General features: G+C 44.2%; 2 protein-coding genes across 3 annotated transcripts in view; both read left to right on the top strand.

Moving 5' to 3' along the window:
* The window catches only part of rbm25a (RNA binding motif protein 25a), a 29,626-nt gene extending 27,269 nt beyond the window's left edge, over window positions 1-2,357 (top strand). Inside the window, exons 16-18 of the mRNA XM_056295704.1 lie at window positions 446-544; window positions 744-791; window positions 1,869-2,357. Of these exons, the coding sequence (XP_056151679.1) occupies window positions 446-544; window positions 744-791; window positions 1,869-1,961 (240 nt within the window). The 3' untranslated portion in view covers window positions 1,962-2,357. The remainder of the gene's footprint in view (window positions 1-445; window positions 545-743; window positions 792-1,868) is intronic.
* Window positions 2,358-2,543: 186 nt separating this feature from the next.
* slc39a9 (solute carrier family 39 member 9) lies at window positions 2,544-12,489 on the top strand. Of its 2 annotated transcripts, none has more exons than XM_056295636.1 (7): window positions 2,544-2,962; window positions 3,306-3,414; window positions 5,102-5,305; window positions 6,087-6,155; window positions 6,603-6,688; window positions 7,894-8,028; window positions 9,379-12,489. In XM_056295636.1, exons 1-7 carry the CDS (start codon window positions 2,867-2,869, stop codon window positions 9,610-9,612), a joined length of 933 nt encoding a protein of 310 aa, XP_056151611.1. In that variant the 5' UTR covers window positions 2,544-2,866; the 3' UTR covers window positions 9,613-12,489. The 2 variants fall into 2 exon arrangements, with proteins under 2 accessions (XP_056151611.1, XP_056151612.1); XM_056295637.1 differs by having other exon boundaries at window positions 9,384-9,618.
* The last annotated feature ends 8,492 nt before the right edge of the window (window positions 12,490-20,981 follow it).

The raw sequence follows: 20,981 nt of genomic DNA, 5'->3' as shown, positions 1-20,981 counted from the left end.
GCTTGGTCTGCCCTGGTTACTACCTGACTAAATGTTCCTCATTTAGCTGCTATGCTGAAAATGCTATCCACCTGGCAGTTTTTACTGGGAAAGTCCTACCAGTAACGGTAACCATGAAAATGAGAGAGTATGAAAGCATTCATGGTTTAAATATTTGTGAATTAGCTGTTGTTTCAAATATGCCAGACATAGAAGATATCAGAAAAGACATGCATATAAATCATGTGTGACAGTAAACAAAATGAATCCACTACAACTGCAGGAACATTTCTTTTATAGCCACTGTTTAATTTGCGCTCGTCTTCAGGGGCGTGGGTCTTGTTCCTTAACCACCTTTGTGGATGTATTAAAGGAAAATGGTTTATTGGATATCATAAAAGGATCATGACTCAAATCCTCTCGTGTTAGAATTCATCTCTTGATGTGCTTTGTCTTCCCTCCTCAGACTCTGATGGACCGCCGCATCCGGCCATGGATCAATAAAAAGATTATTGAATACATCGGCGAAGAGGAAGCCACTCTAGTAGATTTTGTCTGTTCAAAGGTTGGTGGTGGTTTATCTATTTGAGAGGAACACTAGTCTCATCTAAAGAGGATAGCAAGAGGATAATGGCTTTATATAAGTAGAATTATGCTGACGTTTCAAACTGCTTTGTGTGTTAAATTGGAATATATTTTTACCACGATTAAAGGATTCCCATTTGCATTCTGGTCCATGTTAATGTTGCTTTTCTACCACTCAGGTGATGGCACACAGCACACCACAGGGTATTCTGGATGATGTTGCCATGGTGAGTGGAACCTGGTTGGATCACAGAGCTAAGTCTAGGTTGCAGTTAAAATTGACCAGTTGGGATCTTTAGTATTTGAACTTGTTTGGTTTGTCGTTCAGTTCCAGTCAATTTCAAGTCATGCTGTATTTTCCTATTAGGGGTTTTAAAGGATAATTCTGTTGGTTTTATGTTTTTGGTTTTTTTTGTTGTAGTTTTTGCAACTGTGAATATCAGTTATATCATTTTAATCACTGGTTCAGTTTTGGAGATCTTGGACATGGGACCATAGCCAAGACACAGCTTTACTACAACGGCGTTCTGTGGTGCAAAAACTATTAAAATGGGACCCGGGTTGTAAAAAAACCCCCCAGAATTATCCTGTTTGTTGCAAACGTGCTGGACAAAGAATTCATTTCAAAATACATAATGAAGTAATAACTAGCTAAAATTTAAATGCATATCAAAACAAAATAAATCAAAACACAAAAACCTTTACCATACAAACCCATATCGGTTCATAAGACCAGAAAAGTGGTCAGTGGCTTAAGGTCACTCATCAGTGTAAAACACCAAAACCTTAAAACAGGCAGAAGAAACTACATTATTTCACATGAAAATAAAGCAGCCCACTGTAACTACATTAGGGAGAGTAACCATTTGTTTTATTAATTTATTTGTATGGCTAGTTTTTGAACTGAACAGTTTATAAGCTTATGAACTGGTTTATGAGCGCATTAGCGTTCTTTTGGGGAGTGATATGGGCAAACGAGAACGTCAGTGCCCCTTGCTACTTTGTTTTCAATCATTTCATTTCCCTGTGTGGCTCACACCTGTGACCTTAGTGGACATTTTATCAAGCTTCTGAGACTTATTGCATATTCTGCCCAACCCAACTACAAAACAAAAAGGTCCAGAGTGATTCAATAAAACCCTTAACATTGTAAGGTTATTACCATACCATGTGTTAAGAGCAAAACAAAAAGTAGTTCAAAGTGTTGTCAGTTTAGCCAGAATGCCGCCACTTCATAGATTTAGTTTTCTCGACAGAATGACAAATGAAAAGGTCCACCACTAATTCATCTTTTCCACCCACAGGTTTTAGACGAAGAAGCAGAGGTCTTCATCGTTAAAATGTGGAGACTGTTGATCTATGAAACGGAGGCCAAGAAGATTGGTCTGGTGAAATAAAGACCAGCTTTTTATGGAGGAAGAAGAGCCAGATTTTTGGTTGCCGGCTTCCTTGTCAGTAGAAACGGTTCTATCTGTACTTGCCCAGTGGACTGTAAACATTGGGCTTCCTATAGCCCCTCCACTCCTACTCCATTCCATCAGCAAGGAGCTGTGTGAGCATTTGTTCGCGAGGGCGAGCTCGAGCCGTGAACATGGACGCATCTGCTCAAGCTTATTGCATGATCCTAAGTTCTGTTGTATCCGTGTCCTTCGTTGGCACCGTTGGAGGCTAAAGCCAGATGTGCATTTTACCCATTTGTTCTCCATTTGAGTTGGCCACGCTTTAATTTACCGTTGACATACCGAGGCACTGCCCCCATTGTGAACTAATAAACAGATTTTTTTTTTTAGAAATGAGAAACGTGTCTTTCCTCCTTTCTCTCTCGGTCGGGCTCGTTTAGGTGCGCCGCGCGCTCGGCTTTGGGCGCGCGCGGAAGACGCGCGGCTCGACGCGCGCGGGGTTAGCGCCGAGACGTTGTACGTGGCATGCTCGACACCGTCGCCAGCGAAGAAGAAAAGCGTGACCCGGAAGTACTTACCCCCCTCCGCCTCCAAACAAGCGACGATCTGTTAGCGTCGGGTTGTTTTTTGTGTGCGCACCCCCGGTTATTTACGGGTTATCTTTGGTCGAATGTGTCCGCGGTGGCTTTGTGATTCACAAACGCAATGCGGGCCGAGTCGCTCCCTCGCCGGTTAGCGTGCCGAGGCCGGCGCGGGAACTGCTAGCGCCAGCTAGCTTAGCTTAGCTCTGCCGCTCAGGCCTGGGGCACTGTATTCCCCCCCCCCCCCCGACGCGTATGCTAGGCTAGCCAGTTCGCAGGTTTTGGCCGGTGCCGGACGAGGCCGACGCGACAAGCGCGGATATGGACGATTTTAGCTCGATCAGCCTGCTGTCTCTTTCCATGTTGGTGGGCTGTTACGTCGCCGGGACAATACCTCTGGCGGTCAACTTTTCGGAGGTGAGTCTCTTCCCCCCCCCGTCCCCCGTCCCCCCAGCGAGAAGCGCTCTTAAAACGGCGTTAATAGGTGGCACGAGTGCGGCTAACCCGAGGAGACTGCTGAATTGAACGAATGCAGCCTTTCCCATTTTCCCAGAGGGGTTAAATGTCGTGTGTTGCTCCGTGAACAGTAACCCCCCCCCCCATGAATAATAAAAAACATCTTGAACGCTGTTAAGTAACGTGGTGATATCTCTCCAACGTTTTGTGGTTAGCTGATGTGGAGATAAGTGAGACAGGCTTGCGTTGATGCCTCTGCTTTTCTTCTTCTTCTTCTTCTTGGATCCTTCTGCTTTCCTTGCAGGAGAGACTGAAGCTGGTCACGGTGTTGGGAGCAGGGTTGTTGTGTGGAACCGCGCTGGCTGTCATCATTCCTGAAGGTGTACATGCACTCTACGAAGAAGTACTAGAAGGTAGTGTACCACAGGGGAGTGGGCCCCAAGTTTCCTTTCCTCAAGTGACCCCCCCCCCAGAATTTGAGCTCCCTCCAGGCTCATCAATGCCACATGGTGTGTACATGTGTGTGTGTGTGTGTTTGTGTGTGTGTGTGTGTTTGTGTGTGTGTCTTTGAAGCAGGAGTTTCACTTTGCTTTGGCTGGTGTAAGTCCTTGAAAGTGGTGTTTTGTCTTTTTGCATATTCTGTCAGGGCCCATCTGATAATGTTTATACGTCAGCTGGCTGCAGCCCACGTAGATTTTCAACAGTTTAATTCCCGTTCAAATAGGACAAAGTTCAACAACCAGCGGTGGACTGTTAACACTGTCTCGTCATGATGTGTTATAGATTTTTGCCAATGATAAACATTTGTTCTCAGACTATGTCAATGTCAGATGTTTTATTTAAGAACCCCGTGTTTGAGGTACCATTTGAAGGATGAGAGGGTTTTTTGTTTTTTTACGACCTGGGTCTTATTTTTGTAGTTGTCGCCATCATGCATATTGGTTATGATGATCTTTTACTCATAAATCCTCATTGTAGAAATGGGACCACCACTAGAAACAACTTTATGACATCTTGGGGTCAAGGACTACAAGCCTTAAACCTGCCCTTTCAAAAAACAAAACAATCAAAAACAAAACCCTAGTGGCTTAGTTGGACTGTATACATGATTTCCCATGACTCCTCAGTTGCACTGGTTGGTTAGTTATTCAGTAGGTACTCTTAGACATGTCTTCATATGGATCGCTGCTGCTGTAGTCGGCACACTTCAAATCTAAATTGTTTATGGCTGGCCCCAAATATCTAAATAATCGGATGCTCGTTGGGCAGATTGGTATTTGAATATAATTTCAGTATTAAGCTGCACCGTTTTTTTTTTCTTCTGCACAGCCATGTCAGGTGTTTTTATATACAGTGTCTTGACTAGCTGCCCTGCGGTGTAGCCCGAGATGACATCCAGAATGAAAAAGAAACCGGCTAAGTACTGAAACGAGGAAAGGCAGTTGCAGCCCACACAGTGGCGGAGTGTCTAAGGGAGGGGAAATTTCAGCATGACACCTGGTCTAGTTGGTTTACTAACCTGCTAGCATATGTAGCTGGGCTACCAGCACCAATAACATTGATTAACTTAGCATTATTGACAAAATGTATAAATAAAGATAAAACTATCCACTCAGTTACAATTGTGCCTCAGTATCAAGTGTGGGTGTTGCTTTGTTTGTCATTTCATGGCTCCAAAACAGCCATGACCGTGTGTGCCTTTCCTGCCAACAGTAAGCTGAATCCGTGGCGTTACCTACACAGAAGTGTAAAGGGAACAATATGCCTCGATTTGTTTTTATTGTCCAATTAGTTTAGAATGAATATTGGGATAGTTGTTTGGAAAATGCACTGAATATCTTGAAAACAGGTATTCAGGAAAGCCCCAGATTTTTTTGGAGTTTTATCCAGATTTGTCATGGTTTCAGTGATTTGGAGCTGAGTGACTCAAACATTGACGTTTAGAAAGCATCTGCAGTCTACAGCTGTCATGTTCCGTCTCACCTAGCAGTCTGTATATGTATGGCTTTGAATACATGCACATACACAAATGTATTTCTTACTTTTTCCCCGAAAAACAAATTGTTGCATTTTTATTTATTTTTTGCTGTGTATCTGTAGGTGGACACCATTCCCATGGACAGGCAGCAGTTGTGGAGGTGTCGGAGGCAAAGGGTGAGGCAGACACAGCCCTGGGTGTAAGCGCTGAACATGTCCACAGCCACGAGCAGCTGCACGCCTACATCGGCGTCTCCCTGGTCCTGGGTTTCGTCTTCATGTTACTGGTTGACCAGATTGGCAGTTCCCACGTGCACAACAGTGACGGTCAGTGGCGCATATAAAAATTGTCACGCTGTTTTGCTGCAGCGCTCTGCTTTACGTCTAATACGTTTCACACCTGGGGGCTGTCCCAGATCACTTCCGATTTTCGCCTTATTTCGAGGGCACCTAAGGAAGGGGGAGTTCTTTTTTTATTAACGTGAGATTTTTTTCATCACTTACAGGAGTTGGGAAAAGCTTAATGTCAGTGATAAAATGCAACTGTCTTCTAAAAATGATTTGTGGTAAATGAAAGACCTTAATTTCAGTGTTGGTGTTGCAAAATGTTACACATACAACAGGACACACTGTCATAGAGCTAAAACACTACTGTTATTGAGTCCGAGCAAATAAGGACTTGGTGAAGGTGTTCAGTATATTTGGGCCATGTGTTCGCTGGAGAACTGTATAAAAACAGTTCCCTGTATTTATAACAACATGTTCATATTGCTTTGTATGGAAAGTTGGCCCTTAGAGCACTGTCAACCCAGTGCAGGAACCTGACGGCGGTCCCTGCATTGGGGTGACAGGCTCTAGGTTGTAGAACCTAGTGCGGTGAGTGTTACATCTCTTTCCAAAGATGAATGAACCAGTGAAATTAACCCCCCTCATGTCCATAAATTTCTTTGGACCTAAAAAGTTCCCCACATGGTAATATGCAGATGTTCATTTGAGTGCTGTATTATGGCAAAAATGGAATAGATTTGTATTGCTCATCTATTTGACTTTTTAAGCACTTTCATGCCAGCCATCACAGAGCTCTTGCTGACTTTTTGTGTCTACATAGATCCAGAGTCGGCAAGGATTGCCTCTTCAAAAATTACCACCACCCTGGGACTTGTAGTTCACGCTGCAGGTAGGCTGGACACACATTGAGTCACCGAATAACGACTTGTTGTCGGACACCCGCCAGAATGACACAGGTCAGAAGAAACCAGCCAACTGCCGATGGATTTATGCTTCGCTTGATAATGCTGTCTCCTGTAGTATAGGAATGGATAAATACACACTGCAGTCTTTGTGAGGGCTGGCAAAGGAGCAGGAACTTGTAAAGGAGGGACTCTCGAATATTCAAACAATATCGTTTACTTCCTTAATTCATTAGTACTTGAACCGGTTGTTCAGCAGTCAGGCGATTACGAACTGCCGTTGCGATTCCCCAGTGAAGACAATCCTTGCGGTTGTAACACTGGTAATGAGACAGTATGCAAATGAAGCCTTTTGAATGTTGCTTTATCAAGTCCTCTCTAGCAAATCTGCTGACTTCTGAACAAATCTCTGTTCTATCCCTTGTTTTCCCCAGCTGATGGTGTGGCACTTGGCGCTGCTGCCTCTACCTCACAGACGAGCGTTCAACTCATAGTCTTTGTGGCCATCATGCTGCATAAGGTAATACTGCCCCCACACATGCACACACCTGCTACAAACATGGTGTCTGCCATCCAGATTGTGACCGAAATCTCTCCGTGTTTTTTTTTTTTACCCCCTTTTTCTCCCCAATTGTCAATTGTACCTGGCCAATTACCCCACTCTTCCGAGCCGTCCCGGGCACTGCTCCACCCCCTCTGCTGATCCGGGGAGGGCTGCAGACTACCACATGCCTCCTCCCATACATGTGGAGTCGCCAGCCGCTTTTTTTCACCTGACAGTGAGGAGTTTCACCAGGGAGACATAGCGCGTGGGAGGATCACGCTAGAAACACACTAGCATCCTCCAGTGCAGAGAAATAGTCTAAACTTGATTTTTGATTATTTCCAACATGTCTGGTTACAGACACCATTTCAGACGCACCATGACTACCACCGAGGCGTTGCAGTATTTACAGGTGTTGGACAGCAGCCATTTTCAATTGTTTGTAAAATAGTATTAAAGTTGTTAAAATGTTAATTTTGGTGTCAGTCGTTTCTTAACAGGCATACTAACATATGTAATGCATGATATCTCAACTGGGTATTTATCTTGACACAATATAGAGTTTAAAAACCGACGGTCATTTTGATGGCCCATGGTCGTTTTAGGTAGGAGTGAAGTCCTACCTAATGTGCCAAAATGCATCTCGGACCTCTGACCCCCTCCGGAGATTGTTTTGTCATTCTGGATCTTCAGTACTTTCTGTTTACATCTGGACTTGTTGCATTTTATTTTTGCACCTGAATACAATTTGATCATGCAGGTGCTGATAAAGGCCTGGTGTGATTGTGACTCATTTGATTCTCATCCTTGTACACACAACTCTCTTCTTCAGTGGCCTTGACCTGTTGCGTCGACGTGGAAGTGTGTGCAAGTTTACTCCTGTACGACCATGTGGATGAGTTAATGATTGATCTCATAAAAACTGGAAAAAAGACCAAAGTGCTGGGGATAAATGGTTGAAAACTTGGGACGTAGAACATAAACTATACCATATATCCTACGTATTGTCTTGGTTGTGTGTTTTCTCTCATTGTCTTGTTGCTTTTAGTTTTTTTCCTCATGTAAAACTTTGACATTTACTTTTAATGAAGGGTTCATTATGGTTATTGTCGTGTATTAAAACCATTTGTGTGAGGCTGCATGTGTTAAACTGTTTATTCTCATGCCCTCTCACCCCTTAGGCCCCAGCGGCATTTGGCCTGGTATCTTTTTTAATGCATGCCGGGCTGGAGAGGAACCGCATCCGGAAACATCTGCTGGTCTTCGCCCTGGCAGCACCGGTTCTCGCCATGCTCACCTTTCTCGGCCTCAGCCAGGTAAGCTTGAAACGTTGAGCCATTTTATACAAAGGACATTTTGTGGAAGTACATTCAAAGTGGGCATGATGAATTCTCTGTCTACTTGCTCCCTGGCTGCAGACTCAGCAGGGGCAAAATATTACTGAAAATGGATCAGTGTAGGTGGAAACCATAAAATGTCAATTTTCATTTTGTAATACATAGTTTGAACTAAGATACTGTGTGTGGATGTCCTTTGAAAAGGAGATTCTTATTGTCATGATGACTTCCTGTTAAAGACTCTATAGTACGTGTGTTTGCATTTGTGTATGTATTTGTATTTGTATTCAGTGTTTTTGTATCTGAATGTTGATCATTTTTGTAGGACGTATTCATGATTTATGGCGTGATGTTGAATACTCCAAGGCAAGAATTAGAAGGGAAATATTAATTGTTCACTGGTAAAATGTCTTAATCTACAACCATCACAACACCTGAGAGGAGTGCATCTCTTCTATAATGGCTGACATGCCTCTATAGCTGTGCCGTGGAGAGCCGTTTCTACACGGGGTTTCATTCCAACCCAAAACTACCAGTTGATTTCATTGGGTCACTGACACGTCTTCAGCCAGACAGGGGAGACCTTATACCTGAAATCAGCTGGTGTTGTGTCGGAATCAAAACCCATATACAAACGGCTCTCCACAACTGAGCGCCACTGGGGCGTCCGGGTAACGTAGTGGTCTATTCTGTTGCCTACCAACACGGAGCTCGCCGGTTCGAATCCCTGTGTTACCTCCGGCTTGGTCGGGCGTCCCTACAGACACAATTGGCCGTGTCTGCGGGTGGGAAGCCGGATGTGGGTATGTGTCCTGGTCGCTGCACTAGCGCCCCCTCTGGTAGGTCGGAGCGCCTGTTCAGGGGGAAGGGAGAACTGGGGGTAACAGCATGATCTTCTCACGTGCTACGTCCCCCTGGCGAAACTCCTCACTGTCAGGTGAAAAGAAGTGGCTGGCGACTCCACATGTATTGGAGGAGGCATGTGGTAGTCTGCAGCCCTCCCCGGATCAGAAGAGAAGGGGGAGCAGCAACCGGGACGGCTCGGAAGAGTGGGGTAATTGGACGGATACAACTGGGGAGAAAAAGAGGGGGGAAAAAAGAACAGTGGTTCGCCAACTTCAGTCCACAGGACCCCCAGTACTGCTGGTTTTCTACTCTGCTTGGTATTCCAGCTGACAGAAGAGAGAACCACCAGGATTGTGGTTCCAGAGGACCAGAGTTGAGAACCTACAGTCTAAACCTGTGGTTCTAAAACGTCGATCAGAGATCAAAATTTTCCAGTCTGCCAGATCACTAAACCTTGTCTTTATGTGGTCTCTCCACCCTCAGAGTAGCAAGGAGGCCCTGTCAGATGTGAACGCCACCGGTGTGGCCATGCTGTTCTCCGCCGGCACCTTCCTTTACGTGGCTACCGTCCACGTGCTCCCGGAGGTTGGGGGTGGCGGCCATAGCCACGCCCCTGCGGGCGGAAATAACGGGAAGGGACTGACCAAGGTGGAGGTTGGCGCTCTGGTTCTAGGATGCCTCATCCCGCTGGTGCTGTCCGTCGGTCACCACCACTAGATCAGATCCAGGACCAGGAAGCAGAGGTCACGCATGGAGGATTCTCACCCGGAGAGGGTAAACAAAGGTTATGCATTTTGGGGAAAGCGGCCAATCACAGACCGCAATGGATCTCGATGTCTTACTCCCCATTATTTCTCGATGGACTGCTTGGACCAAGCCTACGCCTTTTTGTGGGGACTCCTACTGACATGGAAGTGAACTAAAAGAGCCGAAAATAGGCGTGGATGATACGGGAGTCGCCACAGCGACGACCCCCCCATTCTCAGACACCAAAATACACAAAGGGACGCTCCATACCTACACTGTTAATGAGACTACACAATCATGTACAACCATATATTGCAATGGAAATGTTGGTCCTGTTTTTGTTTTATTTCTAGAAAGACCTGGGGCGCACCCTGTTGGTAGGGTTTAAACATCTCAGTGGAGTTTTGCTTCAATGTCGGGTAAACCAGCCCATTTATTGTCCATATCAAAGCCCTAAATTCATTGCAATGATGTTTTATTTGCTGTAAATTGCGTAATGAGATTTAAAATAATTTGGGTGAACTTGTAAGGCAAAGAAAATGATTTTTTTGTTATCATTGTGTAGCGTGGTGGTCTCTCACCGATCACCCACGTTCAACACGCAGGCCTGGCTCAGTGTTGATGTGCCACGGTAGCAAGTTGAACCGGTACCATGGAGAGACGTTGCCATGTGGAAATAATTGTTATTGTGGGTAAAATATCATCCATTATTTATTTTTATTATCTTTTGACAGCTGCAAGCAGTCAAATACCGGTCAGTTTGCCTACGATCCACCCTTTAGAAATGTCCCCTGTTGTTAAAACAAGAGTTAGCGGTTGAAATACGGAAAGTGGTTTTGGGGCTGTGGGATTCTCCGGGCTCTTCTTGCAGAGGGAGCCCAGGTGGGAAGCCGGTGATGGATACGAAAGGAGTTTGTGTGCCACTCCCCACACCTCCCTAAGGTTCACGGTCCAGTCAGGTGAAGGCCAGACGCTGCGCCGGGAGGACGTTCTGCCAGCCTCACAGTAACACTATATTTCCAGTCCCCTCTGTGTCTTTTTGAACATGTTGGCTTACTTCTTCTGGTGTATTTCACCTTAACACTAGTTAGTAACGAGATTGCAAAGTGACTTGTATAGAGTTGTCTAAACAATTTTTATATATACATATATATATACATACATATGAGAGAGAGAGAGAAACACACACACACACACACTTATTGGGGTGGGTGGAGTTGCAACGGAAGCAGATGGGGACCACCGCTTGTGTGTTGGGCTCAACCGTGGGCGGTCTTGCGGGTCATTTTGCCCAAGCAACTTGGAAAGAGGCTCGTCCAACCCTTAAGCTCCTTAAGCGCTTTTCGTTGACATCCAAACCTGAGCAATAATCACACAATTGTCACGGTTTCTGGTTTGAGGCCGTCTTAAACAGTTAGCCATCGTAGCGGTTGCGACGAGACTCGCGTATCGCAGTAGGCAAGAAAACCGCCCCTTGGGTGCCGTCATGCTCATAGAACCTTTTTTTTTATAATGCATCTTTTGACCTCCACCACCCCGGTACCATTTAGGAGTAATAAATGGGTCTCGTTGATCAATTTAATATATAAACTAAACGCACTTCTCTCTCTTCCCTGCAGAGGGCGTGTGCCGACGTTGTGGGTGTTACTGTAACTGTACCTGCTCAGAGCAGACCTCATGTATATGTATGTATGTACATGTATAGAATATCCTTTTCTTCCATGGGTTGGCTTTACTTACTCGCAAATACATGCTCACCACCCCACCCCCCACTCTTTGGTTTTGGACCAGGCTAAATTGTTCTTTTCTTTACTGAGGGACGGGAGGCAACAGGAAGACGAGCAGTCGTTTCCTGTTGTTGAAATTTGAACTAAAGGGGTTTCATGTGAAGTAACTTGCCGCTTCTGTGACGAGAACACTGTTTGAAACCTCCATAAATATAAACACACAGCGGGATCGGGGATGGGGGGTGGGGATGCATGCAGACCTTAAGCTGCATGATACTTTCTCCTTCTCTTTATTTTTTGCTGTTTTTTTTAAATGACTGTATATTTGTTCAAAAGGGAAATTTCCCCCATTATTTCAGACAGGCCGGTTGTGGTGAAGAGTCGCTCCAATACCTGGGTTGTCCGTTCGGTGACGAACAAGGAGTGAGAATCGATGCTGAAACATGCTGGTTAACCGTAGGAAACCCAACAGTTATTAGCGGACAATCCAGTCACCGTGGAAAATGGTTTTACACCTGTGAAGAGGTTTTTGGGTAAATTCAGCAGGCCTGTACATTTTAATCAGCAGGCAACGCTCGTTGTAAATTTCACACCACTCAGTACTGCCCCCTACAGCCGTGGTTTTCAGACTGGTCCCTCGGCACCCGCGGGAGGTCTACTGCTGGTTTTCTTTTCTGCCATAGTTAATTTCATCCATCTGTTGTGCCAGGCCTAAAAATGTAAATAACTGCCCGGTAAGATAGAAAACCACCAGCACTGGAAAACTGGCAAGTGGTACAGAACTAACAGTCCTACCGAGAGACGGGCCTCTTGTTGAATCACACCAATTTTGGAGAAGGGTCATAAGTCCAATGCCACGTAGTATGCCCACCCTCACCATGTCACTTATTCTGACAGATTTCAGCATTTAATGGACTTATTCAGGGGGTTCGCTTCAAAAAGGAGTTTTTGGGGCAGGAAGGCTAAACCGGGTAGGGATTTGTTTCTTTCTTTTTTTTATTCATGATACTTTGGGGGTCGGGGGGGGGGGCAGGTTGTCTTTTCATTCCATATGGAGTTTGCCTTATTTCCATCTTTTGATTGTGAAAAACAGTCGTAAAGTAAAGCGGTGTTTTATGACAACTAAATTAAAGGGTTTTTTTAAACTGGTAAATGAGATTTCACTTTTCTGTTGCCGATGTTTCTTAAGGGTTCTCACGCATCCCGGGAATCCTTGAAAACCTGGAAATTAATAGGGTAGCTGTCCAGTCACGAAAACCTGGAAAATGATCAAATGACCTGTAAATATGATTGACGTCATGGAAAATTCTAGAGTTAAGTTATGAAGTCTTATTTTTACCTGCTGAAATGGCATATTTTAATTGATTTTTTTTAAATTATTTTTTTTATCACATTCCTTTGCATATATTTAGCTGCTGAGATTGCACATCAGTGTTTCAAGTTTTGGGGTGGTATGTTCAGTGACCAGCTAGGGCAGATGATGGTGGACTTTGGGAAAAGGATGGAAATGGCTGTGGTGGATAAATAGTTCAAGAAAAGGGAGGAACACAGGGTGACGTACAAGAGTGGAGGAAAGTGCACACAGGTGGAGTATATCTTACGTTGGAGGTGTGATCTGAAAGGGATTGGAGACTGCAAGGTGGTGACAGGGGAGAACGTAGCTAGGCAACATCGGATGGTGGTCTGTATGATGACTTCGGAGACCAAGAAGAGGAAGAGAGTGAAGGCAGAGCCAAGGATCAAATGAAGGCAGAGCCAAGGATCAAATGGTGGAAGTTGAAGAAGGAAGACTGTTGTGTGGAGTTCAGGCAGGAGTTAAGACAGGCACTGGGTGGCAGTGAAGAGTTGCCGGATGGCTGGACAACCACTGCAGAAATAGTGAGGGAGACAGCTAGGAAGGTACTTGGTGTGTGTCATCAGGACAGAGGAAGGAAGACAAGGAGGCTTGGTGGTGGAATGAGGAAGTACAGCAGATTATACAGAGGAAAAGGTTGGCAAAGAAGAAGTGGGATAGTCAGAGAGATGAAGAAAGTAGACAGGAGTACAAGGAGATGCAGCGTAAAGCAAAGAGCGAGGTGGCGAAGGTGTATGGTGAGTTGTATGACAGGTTAGACACTAAGGACGGAGAAAAGGACTTGCCTCGATTGGCTAGACAGAGGGACCAAGCTGGGAAGGATGTACAGCAGGTTAGGGCGATCAAGGATAGAGATGGAAATGTGCTGACAAGCGAGGAGAGTGTGTTGAGAAGGTGGAAGGAGTACTTTGAGGGGCTGATGAATGAAGAAAACGAGAGAGAGAAGGTTGGATGATGTAGGGATAGTGAATCAAGAAATGTGGATTAGCAAGGAGGACGTGAGGGCAGCTATGAAGAGGATGAAGAGTGGAAAGGCAGTTGGTCCTGATGACATACCTGTGGAGGCATGGAGGTGTTTAGGAGAGATGGCAGTGGGGTTTTTAACTAGATTGTTTAACACAATCTTGGAAAGTGAGAGGATGCCTGAGGAGTGGAGAAGAAGCATACTGGTACCGCTTTTCAAGAACAAGGGTGATGTGTAGAGATGCAGTAGCTACAGATGTATAAAGTTGATCAGCCACAGCATGAAGATATGGGAAAGAGTAATAGAAGCTAGGTTAAGAGGAGAGGTGATGATCAGCGAGCAGCAGTATGGTTTCATGCCAGGAAAGAGCACCACAGATGCGATGTTTGCTTTGAGAATGTTGATTGAGAAGTATAGAGAAGGCCAGAAGGAGGTACAGTGTGTCTTTGTGGATTTAGAGAAAGCATATGACAGAGTGCCGAGAGAGGAGGTGTGGTATTGTATGAGGAAGTCGGGAGTGGCAGAGAAGTATGTAGGAGTGGTGCAGGATATGTATGAGGGAAGTGACAGTGTTGAGGTGTGCGGTTGGAATGACAGATGGGTTCAAGGTGGAGGTGGGATTACATCAAGGATCGGCTCTGAGCCCTTTCTTGTTTGCAGTGGTGATGGACAGGTTGACAGACGAGCTCAGGCAGGAGTCTCCGTGGACTGTTTGCGGATGACATTGTGATCTGTAGCGAGATTAGGGTGCAGGTTGAGTAGAGCCTGGAGAGGTGGAGGTATGCACTGGAGAGAAGAAGAATGAAAGTCAGTAGGAGCAAGACGGAATACCTATGCGTGAATGAGAGAGAGGACAGTGGAATGGTCAGGATGCAAGGATTAGAGGTGATGAAGGCATGTGAGTTTAAATACTTTGGGTCAACTGTTCAAAGTAACAGGGAGTGCAGAAGAGAGTTGAAGAAGAGAGTGCAGGCAGGGTGGAGTGGGTGGAGAAGAGTATCAGGAGTGATTTGCAGCAGAAGGGTATCAGCAAGAGTTAAAGGGAAAGTTTACAAGATGGTTGTGAGACCAGCTATGTTATATGGTTTGGAGACAGTGGCACTGACGAAAAGACAGGAGGTGGAGCTGAAGGTGGCAGAAGTGAAGATGCTAAGATTTTCACTGGGAGTGATGAAGAAGGACAGGATTAGGAACGATTATATTAGAGGGACAGCTCAGGTTGGACGGTTTGGAGACAAAGCAAGAGAGGCAAGATTGAGATGGCTTGGACATGTGTGGAGGAGAGATGCTGGGTATATTGGGAGAAGGATGCTGAATATGGAGCTGCCAGGGAAGAGGAGAAGAGGAAGGCCAAAGAGGAGGTTTATGGATGTGGTGAGGGAAGACATGCAGGTGGCTGGTGTGACAGAGGAAGATGCAGAAGACAGGAAGAAATGGAAACGGATGATCAGCTATGGCGCCCCCTAACGGGAGCAGCCAAAAGAAGAAGAAGAAGATGTCCAGTGACCAGCTAAACGCTAAGCAGTCCATTTAGAGACTGTTTAGACTCCCTCTGATAGGCAATACTGAATAATAGAACCTTCTGTGAGCACCGGCTGTCATGTACACTACCGTTCAAAAGTTTGGGATCACCCAAACAATTTTGTGTTTTCCATGAAAAGTCACACTTATTCACCACCATATGTTGTGAAATGAATAGAAAATAGAGTCAAGACATTGACAAGGTTAGAAATAATGATTTGTATTTGAAATAAGATTTTTTTTACATCAAACTTTGCTTTCGTCAAAGAATCCTCCATTTGCAGCAATTACAGCATTGCAGACCTTTGGCATTCTAGCTGTTAATTTGTTGAGGTAATCTGGAGAAATTGCACCCCACGCTTCCAGAAGCAGCTCCCACAAGTTGGATTGGTTGGATGGGCACTTCTTTGAGCAGATTGAGTTTCTGGAGCATCACATTTGTGGGGTCAATTAAACGCTCAAAATGGCCAGAAAAAGAGAACTTTCATCTGAAACTCGACAGTCTATTCTTGTTCTTAGAAATGAAGGCTATTCCATGCGAGAAATTGCTAAGAAATTGAAGATTTCCTACACCGGTGTGTACTACTCCCTTCAGAGGACAGCACAAACAGGCTCTAACAGGTACTATTTAATGAAGATGCCAGTTGGGGACCTGTGAGGCGTCTGTTTCTCAAACTAGAGACTCTAATGTACTTATCTTCTTGCTCAGTTGTGCAACGCGGCCTCCCACTTCTTTTTCTACTCTGGTTAGAGCCTGTTTGTGCTGTCCTCTGAAGGGAGTAGTACACACCGGTGTAGGAAATCTTCAATTTCTTAGCAATTTCTCGCATGGAATAGCCTTCATTTCTAAGAACAAGAATAGACTGTCGAGTTTCAGATGAAAGTTCTCTTTTTCTGGCCATTTTGAGCGTTTAATTGACCCCACAAATGTGATGCTCCAGAAACTCAATCTGCTCAAAGTGCCCATCCAACCAATCCAACTTGTGGGAGCTGCTTCTGGAAGCGTGGGGTGCAATTTCTCCAGATTACCTCAACAAATTAACAGCTAGAATGCCAAAGGTCTGCAATGCTGTAATTGCTGCAAATGGAGGATTCTTTGACGAAAGCAAAGTTTGATGTAAAAAAAATCTTATTTCAAATACAAATCATTATTTCTAACCTTGTCAATGTCTTGACTCTATTTTCTATTCATTTCACAACATATGGTGGTGAATAAGTGTGACTTTTCATGGAAAACACAAAATTGTTTGGGTGATCCCAAACTTTTGAACGGTAGTGTATATCTAAGCAAAGGTAATGGAAAATGCCCTTAAATTCCTGGAAAAGGGATTTCCTGAAAAGAGTGGGAACCATATTCCGTGACGAGTCTTTGAACAGCTTTGTTGTGAACAAACAGCCCAGTAACAACTGTGCTGTTCACCTTTCTCATCCTTAGAAATACTCCTACAAGGAGTATTTGGAGTTGATATGTGTTACTAACACAAGCAATATAGGGACTGGTTGGTTGTTTCAGATCTCTTGGCATTCATACTGTTTGCAGTTGCGACGAGTGTGGACAGAAAAGTACATGTAAGAGTTCAGCTGGTGGGTTTACAACAGGAAATGCAGATAGTATCATGTTTGCACAGAATTGTTTAGATTACATCTAAAATGTGTCTTTCATTGAAATGAAGCCGTGTATTTCCAAGTTATTTGAGTGAAAAACTCAACTAACTTGGAAAATTGCTCTTAAATTCATTTGGCCTTTAATGATGTAATTATGTCTGAAATTCAGAACAGCGACAGACAGATTTTTCCATTCCCACACACACAACCTAAAATGCTGATAATCAAATCAAACATCTTGTTCAGTCATGCTTTTTCCAGCTCAAGCTAATCTCCAAAATCCGGTCATTTTTTTATCAATTGCCGATCTGCAAAAAGTTGTACATGCTTACAGTGGTGCTCGAAAATTTGTGACCCCTTTAGAATTGTCTATATTTCTGCATAAATATGATCTAAAACAACATCAGATTGTCACACAAGTCCTAAAAGTAGATAAAGAGAACCCAATTGAACAAATGAGACAAAAATATTATACTTGGATCATTTATTTATTGAGGAAAATGATCCAACATTACATATCTGTGAGCGGCAAAAGTATGTGAACCTTTGCTTTCAGTATCTGCTGTGATCCCCCCCCAATACAGCAATAACTGCAACTAAACGTTTCTGTTAACTGTTGGTCAGTCCTGAACATCGGCTTGGAGGAATTTTAGCCCATTCCTCCGTACAGAACAGCTTCATCTCTGGGGTGTTGGTGGGTTTCCTCGCATGAGCTGCTCACTTCAGGTCCTTCCACAACATTTTGATTGGATGAAGGTCAGGACTTTGACTTGGCCGTTCCAAAACATTAACGTTATTCTTCTTTAACCGTTCTTTGGTAGAACGACTTGTGTGCTTAGGGTCGTTGTCTTGCTGCATGACCCGCGTTCTCTCGAGATTCAGTTCACGGACAGATGTCCTGACATTTTCCTGAAGAATTCGCCGGTATAATTCAGAATTCATTGTTCCATCAATGATGGCAAGCCGTCCTGGCCCAGATGCAAATAAACAGGCTCAAACCATGATGCTACCACCACCATGTTTCACAGATGGGATAAGGTTCTTATGCTGGAATGCAGCGGTTTCCTTTCTCCAAACATAACGCTTCTCAATTAAACCAGAAAGTTCTATTTTGGTCTCATCCGTCCACAGAACATTTTCCCAACAGCCTTCTGGCTTGTCCACGTGATCTTTAGCAAACTGCAGACGGGCAGCAATGTTCTTTTCGGAGAGCAGTGGCCTTCTCCTTGCAACCCTGCCATGCACACCATTGTTGTTCAGTGTTCTCCTGATGGTGGACTCATGAACATTAACATCAGCCGATGTGAGAGAGGCCTTTAGTTGCTCAGAAGTTACCCTGGGTTCCTTTGTGACCTGGCCGACTATTATACACCTTGCTCTTGGAGTGATCTTTGATGGTCGACCACTCCTGGGGAGGGTAACAATGGTCTTGAACTTCCTCCATTTGTACACAATCTGTCTGACTGTGGATTGGTGGAGTCCAAACTCTTTCGAGATGGTTTTGTAACCTTTTCCAGCCTGATGAGCATCAACAACACTTTTCTGAGGTCCTCAGAAATCTCCTTTGTTCTTGCCATGATGCACTTCCACAAACATGTGTTGTGGAGACCAGGCTTTGATAGATCCCATTTCTTTAAATAAAACAGGGCGCCCACTCACACCTGATTGTCATCCCGTCGATTGAAAACACCTGACTAATTTCCCCTCCAAATGAACTGCTAATCCTAGAGGTTCACATACTTTTACCACTCACAGATATGTAATGTTGGATCATTTTCCTCAATAAATAAATGACCAAGTATATTTTTGTCTCGTTTGTTTAATGGGGTTCTCTTTATTTACTTTTAGGACTTGTGTGAAAATCTTATGATGTTTTAGGTCATGTTTATGCAGAAATATAGAAAATTCTCAAGGGTTCACATACTTTCAAGCACCACTGTATATCTATTCTCGGCTTGACTATTTGTAGTGCACTTTATTCTGGGATCAGCAACTGCTCCCTCTACCGTCTGCAGTTGGTAGTACACGCCGCTGCTCCCTACACTGGCTCCCTGTTACAGCTCGAATTGATTTTAAAATATTACTGCTCACTTCTAAGGCCTTAAACGGTCTTGCTCCTACATACATGTGTGAGTTTTTGACCTGGTGTTCACCCTTTAGACCATTAAGGTCTGCAGATGGACTCTGCTGGTTATTCCCAGGTCTGGGTTTGTTACAAAGGGTGATGGGGAGCCCCCACACTATGGTGCCCTCTTCCTGATGAAATAACACTAACCAAGTCTCTAGCTTCTTTTGAATCACATCTTAAAACTTTTCTTTTTATGACAGCTTTTACAAAATGTTTTTGTCTATTTATTCTATTTTTTACTCTTATTTGATCTTACTCTTATTTTTACCTTGTCTGGTTTTAGTTCAGTTCAATTCAATAATGCTGTTTTGGCATGACTGTATTCATTACAATGTTGCCAAAGCAGGTGACAGTGAAATAGGCTAATAGAGTGTTAAACAAAAATAAAAATAAATAAATTAAAATCAAAATAAATAGAAAAAGGAATAGGTAGAACTGGTAGAAATAAAGAATAGTATTTGAACAGAGATTGACAGTAAATTGGAACAGCAGTTGGAACAGTAATTGAGAGTGTTTTGGTCACTCAGACCCCGTTTACACGTGGGTTTTAAAATGGTGTTTTTGTGCGATCGGCTCACAAGTGGACGGCGCTACATACCAGTGTAAACAACCACCAACACGTTTTGTGAACCGGTTACTCAAACCACTTGCCAGTGTGGTCTGGGACGCATTTGACCACATATCTTTTGCAGTGTAAACGCTAATGCGTCCTGATGTGTCCCTGACAAGGCTGTAACAGGAAATCTTCTTCTTCTTCGGAGTAATGACATCTGATCCCAAGTGGTCAGCAGGACGCATTTGGAGACGCATGATAGACACAGCGATGTGTCTCGCTGTCCACTTGATGCGATCGCCCAAAACGCATTTTAAAACCAAGTGTAAACAGGGTCTCACTGACCCTCAGGGTATGGCATTCTGACACATATTTGGCCGCAAGGTGTGACCTTTGGCCCTCTCCTAAAGTAAGGGGCCATTGCTCTTTCTCATCCAGGAGGAGAACGTTTGGAATCCGGTTTTCTCTCGTGTTCTGGAATTTCTCACAATTTAGCGGGAAGTGCATCTCTGTCTCCACCTCGCCTGCTGTACAGTGACCACATGTTCTTTGCTCTTCTGGTAGCCAAGATGTTTTGTGCGTCTGCCCGTTTCGGTGGCCAGACTGTGGTCACTGAGCCTGTACTTGGTCAGGATGTATCTCTGCTTACTTAAGGTTTTATTTTATTTTATTTTTGGTGAAGCACTTTGTAACATTGGTTTAGAAAAGTGCTATATAAATAAAATTATTATTAGTGTTATTATTATTATCATTATTATTATTATACAAATTTCCTTTAACTTCATGCCATAATACAACATAATAACCGGGCCCATTCCTTGGGGCCAGGGTCAGAATGAGGTAGAAGTCTATTTGATGGATGGAGCCTTTCTTAGGATATGAGATGTTCCAACTAGTGCCATCTTCTGCAGTTCTTGTATTCTGATGTTACCCGGGATCCGTTGGGTGTATTTCTCCATCCCTTTTTTTACAAGTCCCAAGGCTAATAACAACAACAACAACAACAATAATAATAATAATTATTATTTATTTTGTGTTCCTGTTTTACATCCTGTAGAGCCGGGTCCAAACTATGGACCTGAGGCACTATAGGGCAGATGTCACTTGATTGACAGTACTCGACGTAATGTGTGGGATGTTCTGAGTAGGGCGATCTTCTGGACTGCATGGATGTTGATGTTGCCTGGGATACGGTTGGTGAACTGTTCCATCTCCTCCTCCTCCTCCTTCTTCTCCTCCTCCTTCTTCTTCTCATCTGAGAGTCCGTTCCACTCCTGAGAATCCCCTCGTCTGATGAAACCGATCTCCTAGATTCGATGAAGACATGATCTTTATTTTACGCGGCCTCGCCCGTCAGGCCCGTCCTGGATGACGAGGCTTGGCTGCCAAGATCTTCATAATCCCCTCTCCGTTAACTGCATCTAACTCTGACGCCTTCTCTTTTCCAGAAATTAATCTGATCTGCGTCACGTTCAATCTCACCTCAC

The sequence above is a fragment of the Lampris incognitus genome, chromosome 16 (assembly GCF_029633865.1).
Source record: "Lampris incognitus isolate fLamInc1 chromosome 16, fLamInc1.hap2, whole genome shotgun sequence".
In the NCBI taxonomy this organism is placed as follows: domain Eukaryota; kingdom Metazoa; phylum Chordata; class Actinopteri; order Lampriformes; family Lampridae; genus Lampris; species Lampris incognitus.
This window is presented reverse-complemented; position numbering and strand designations above follow the sequence as displayed.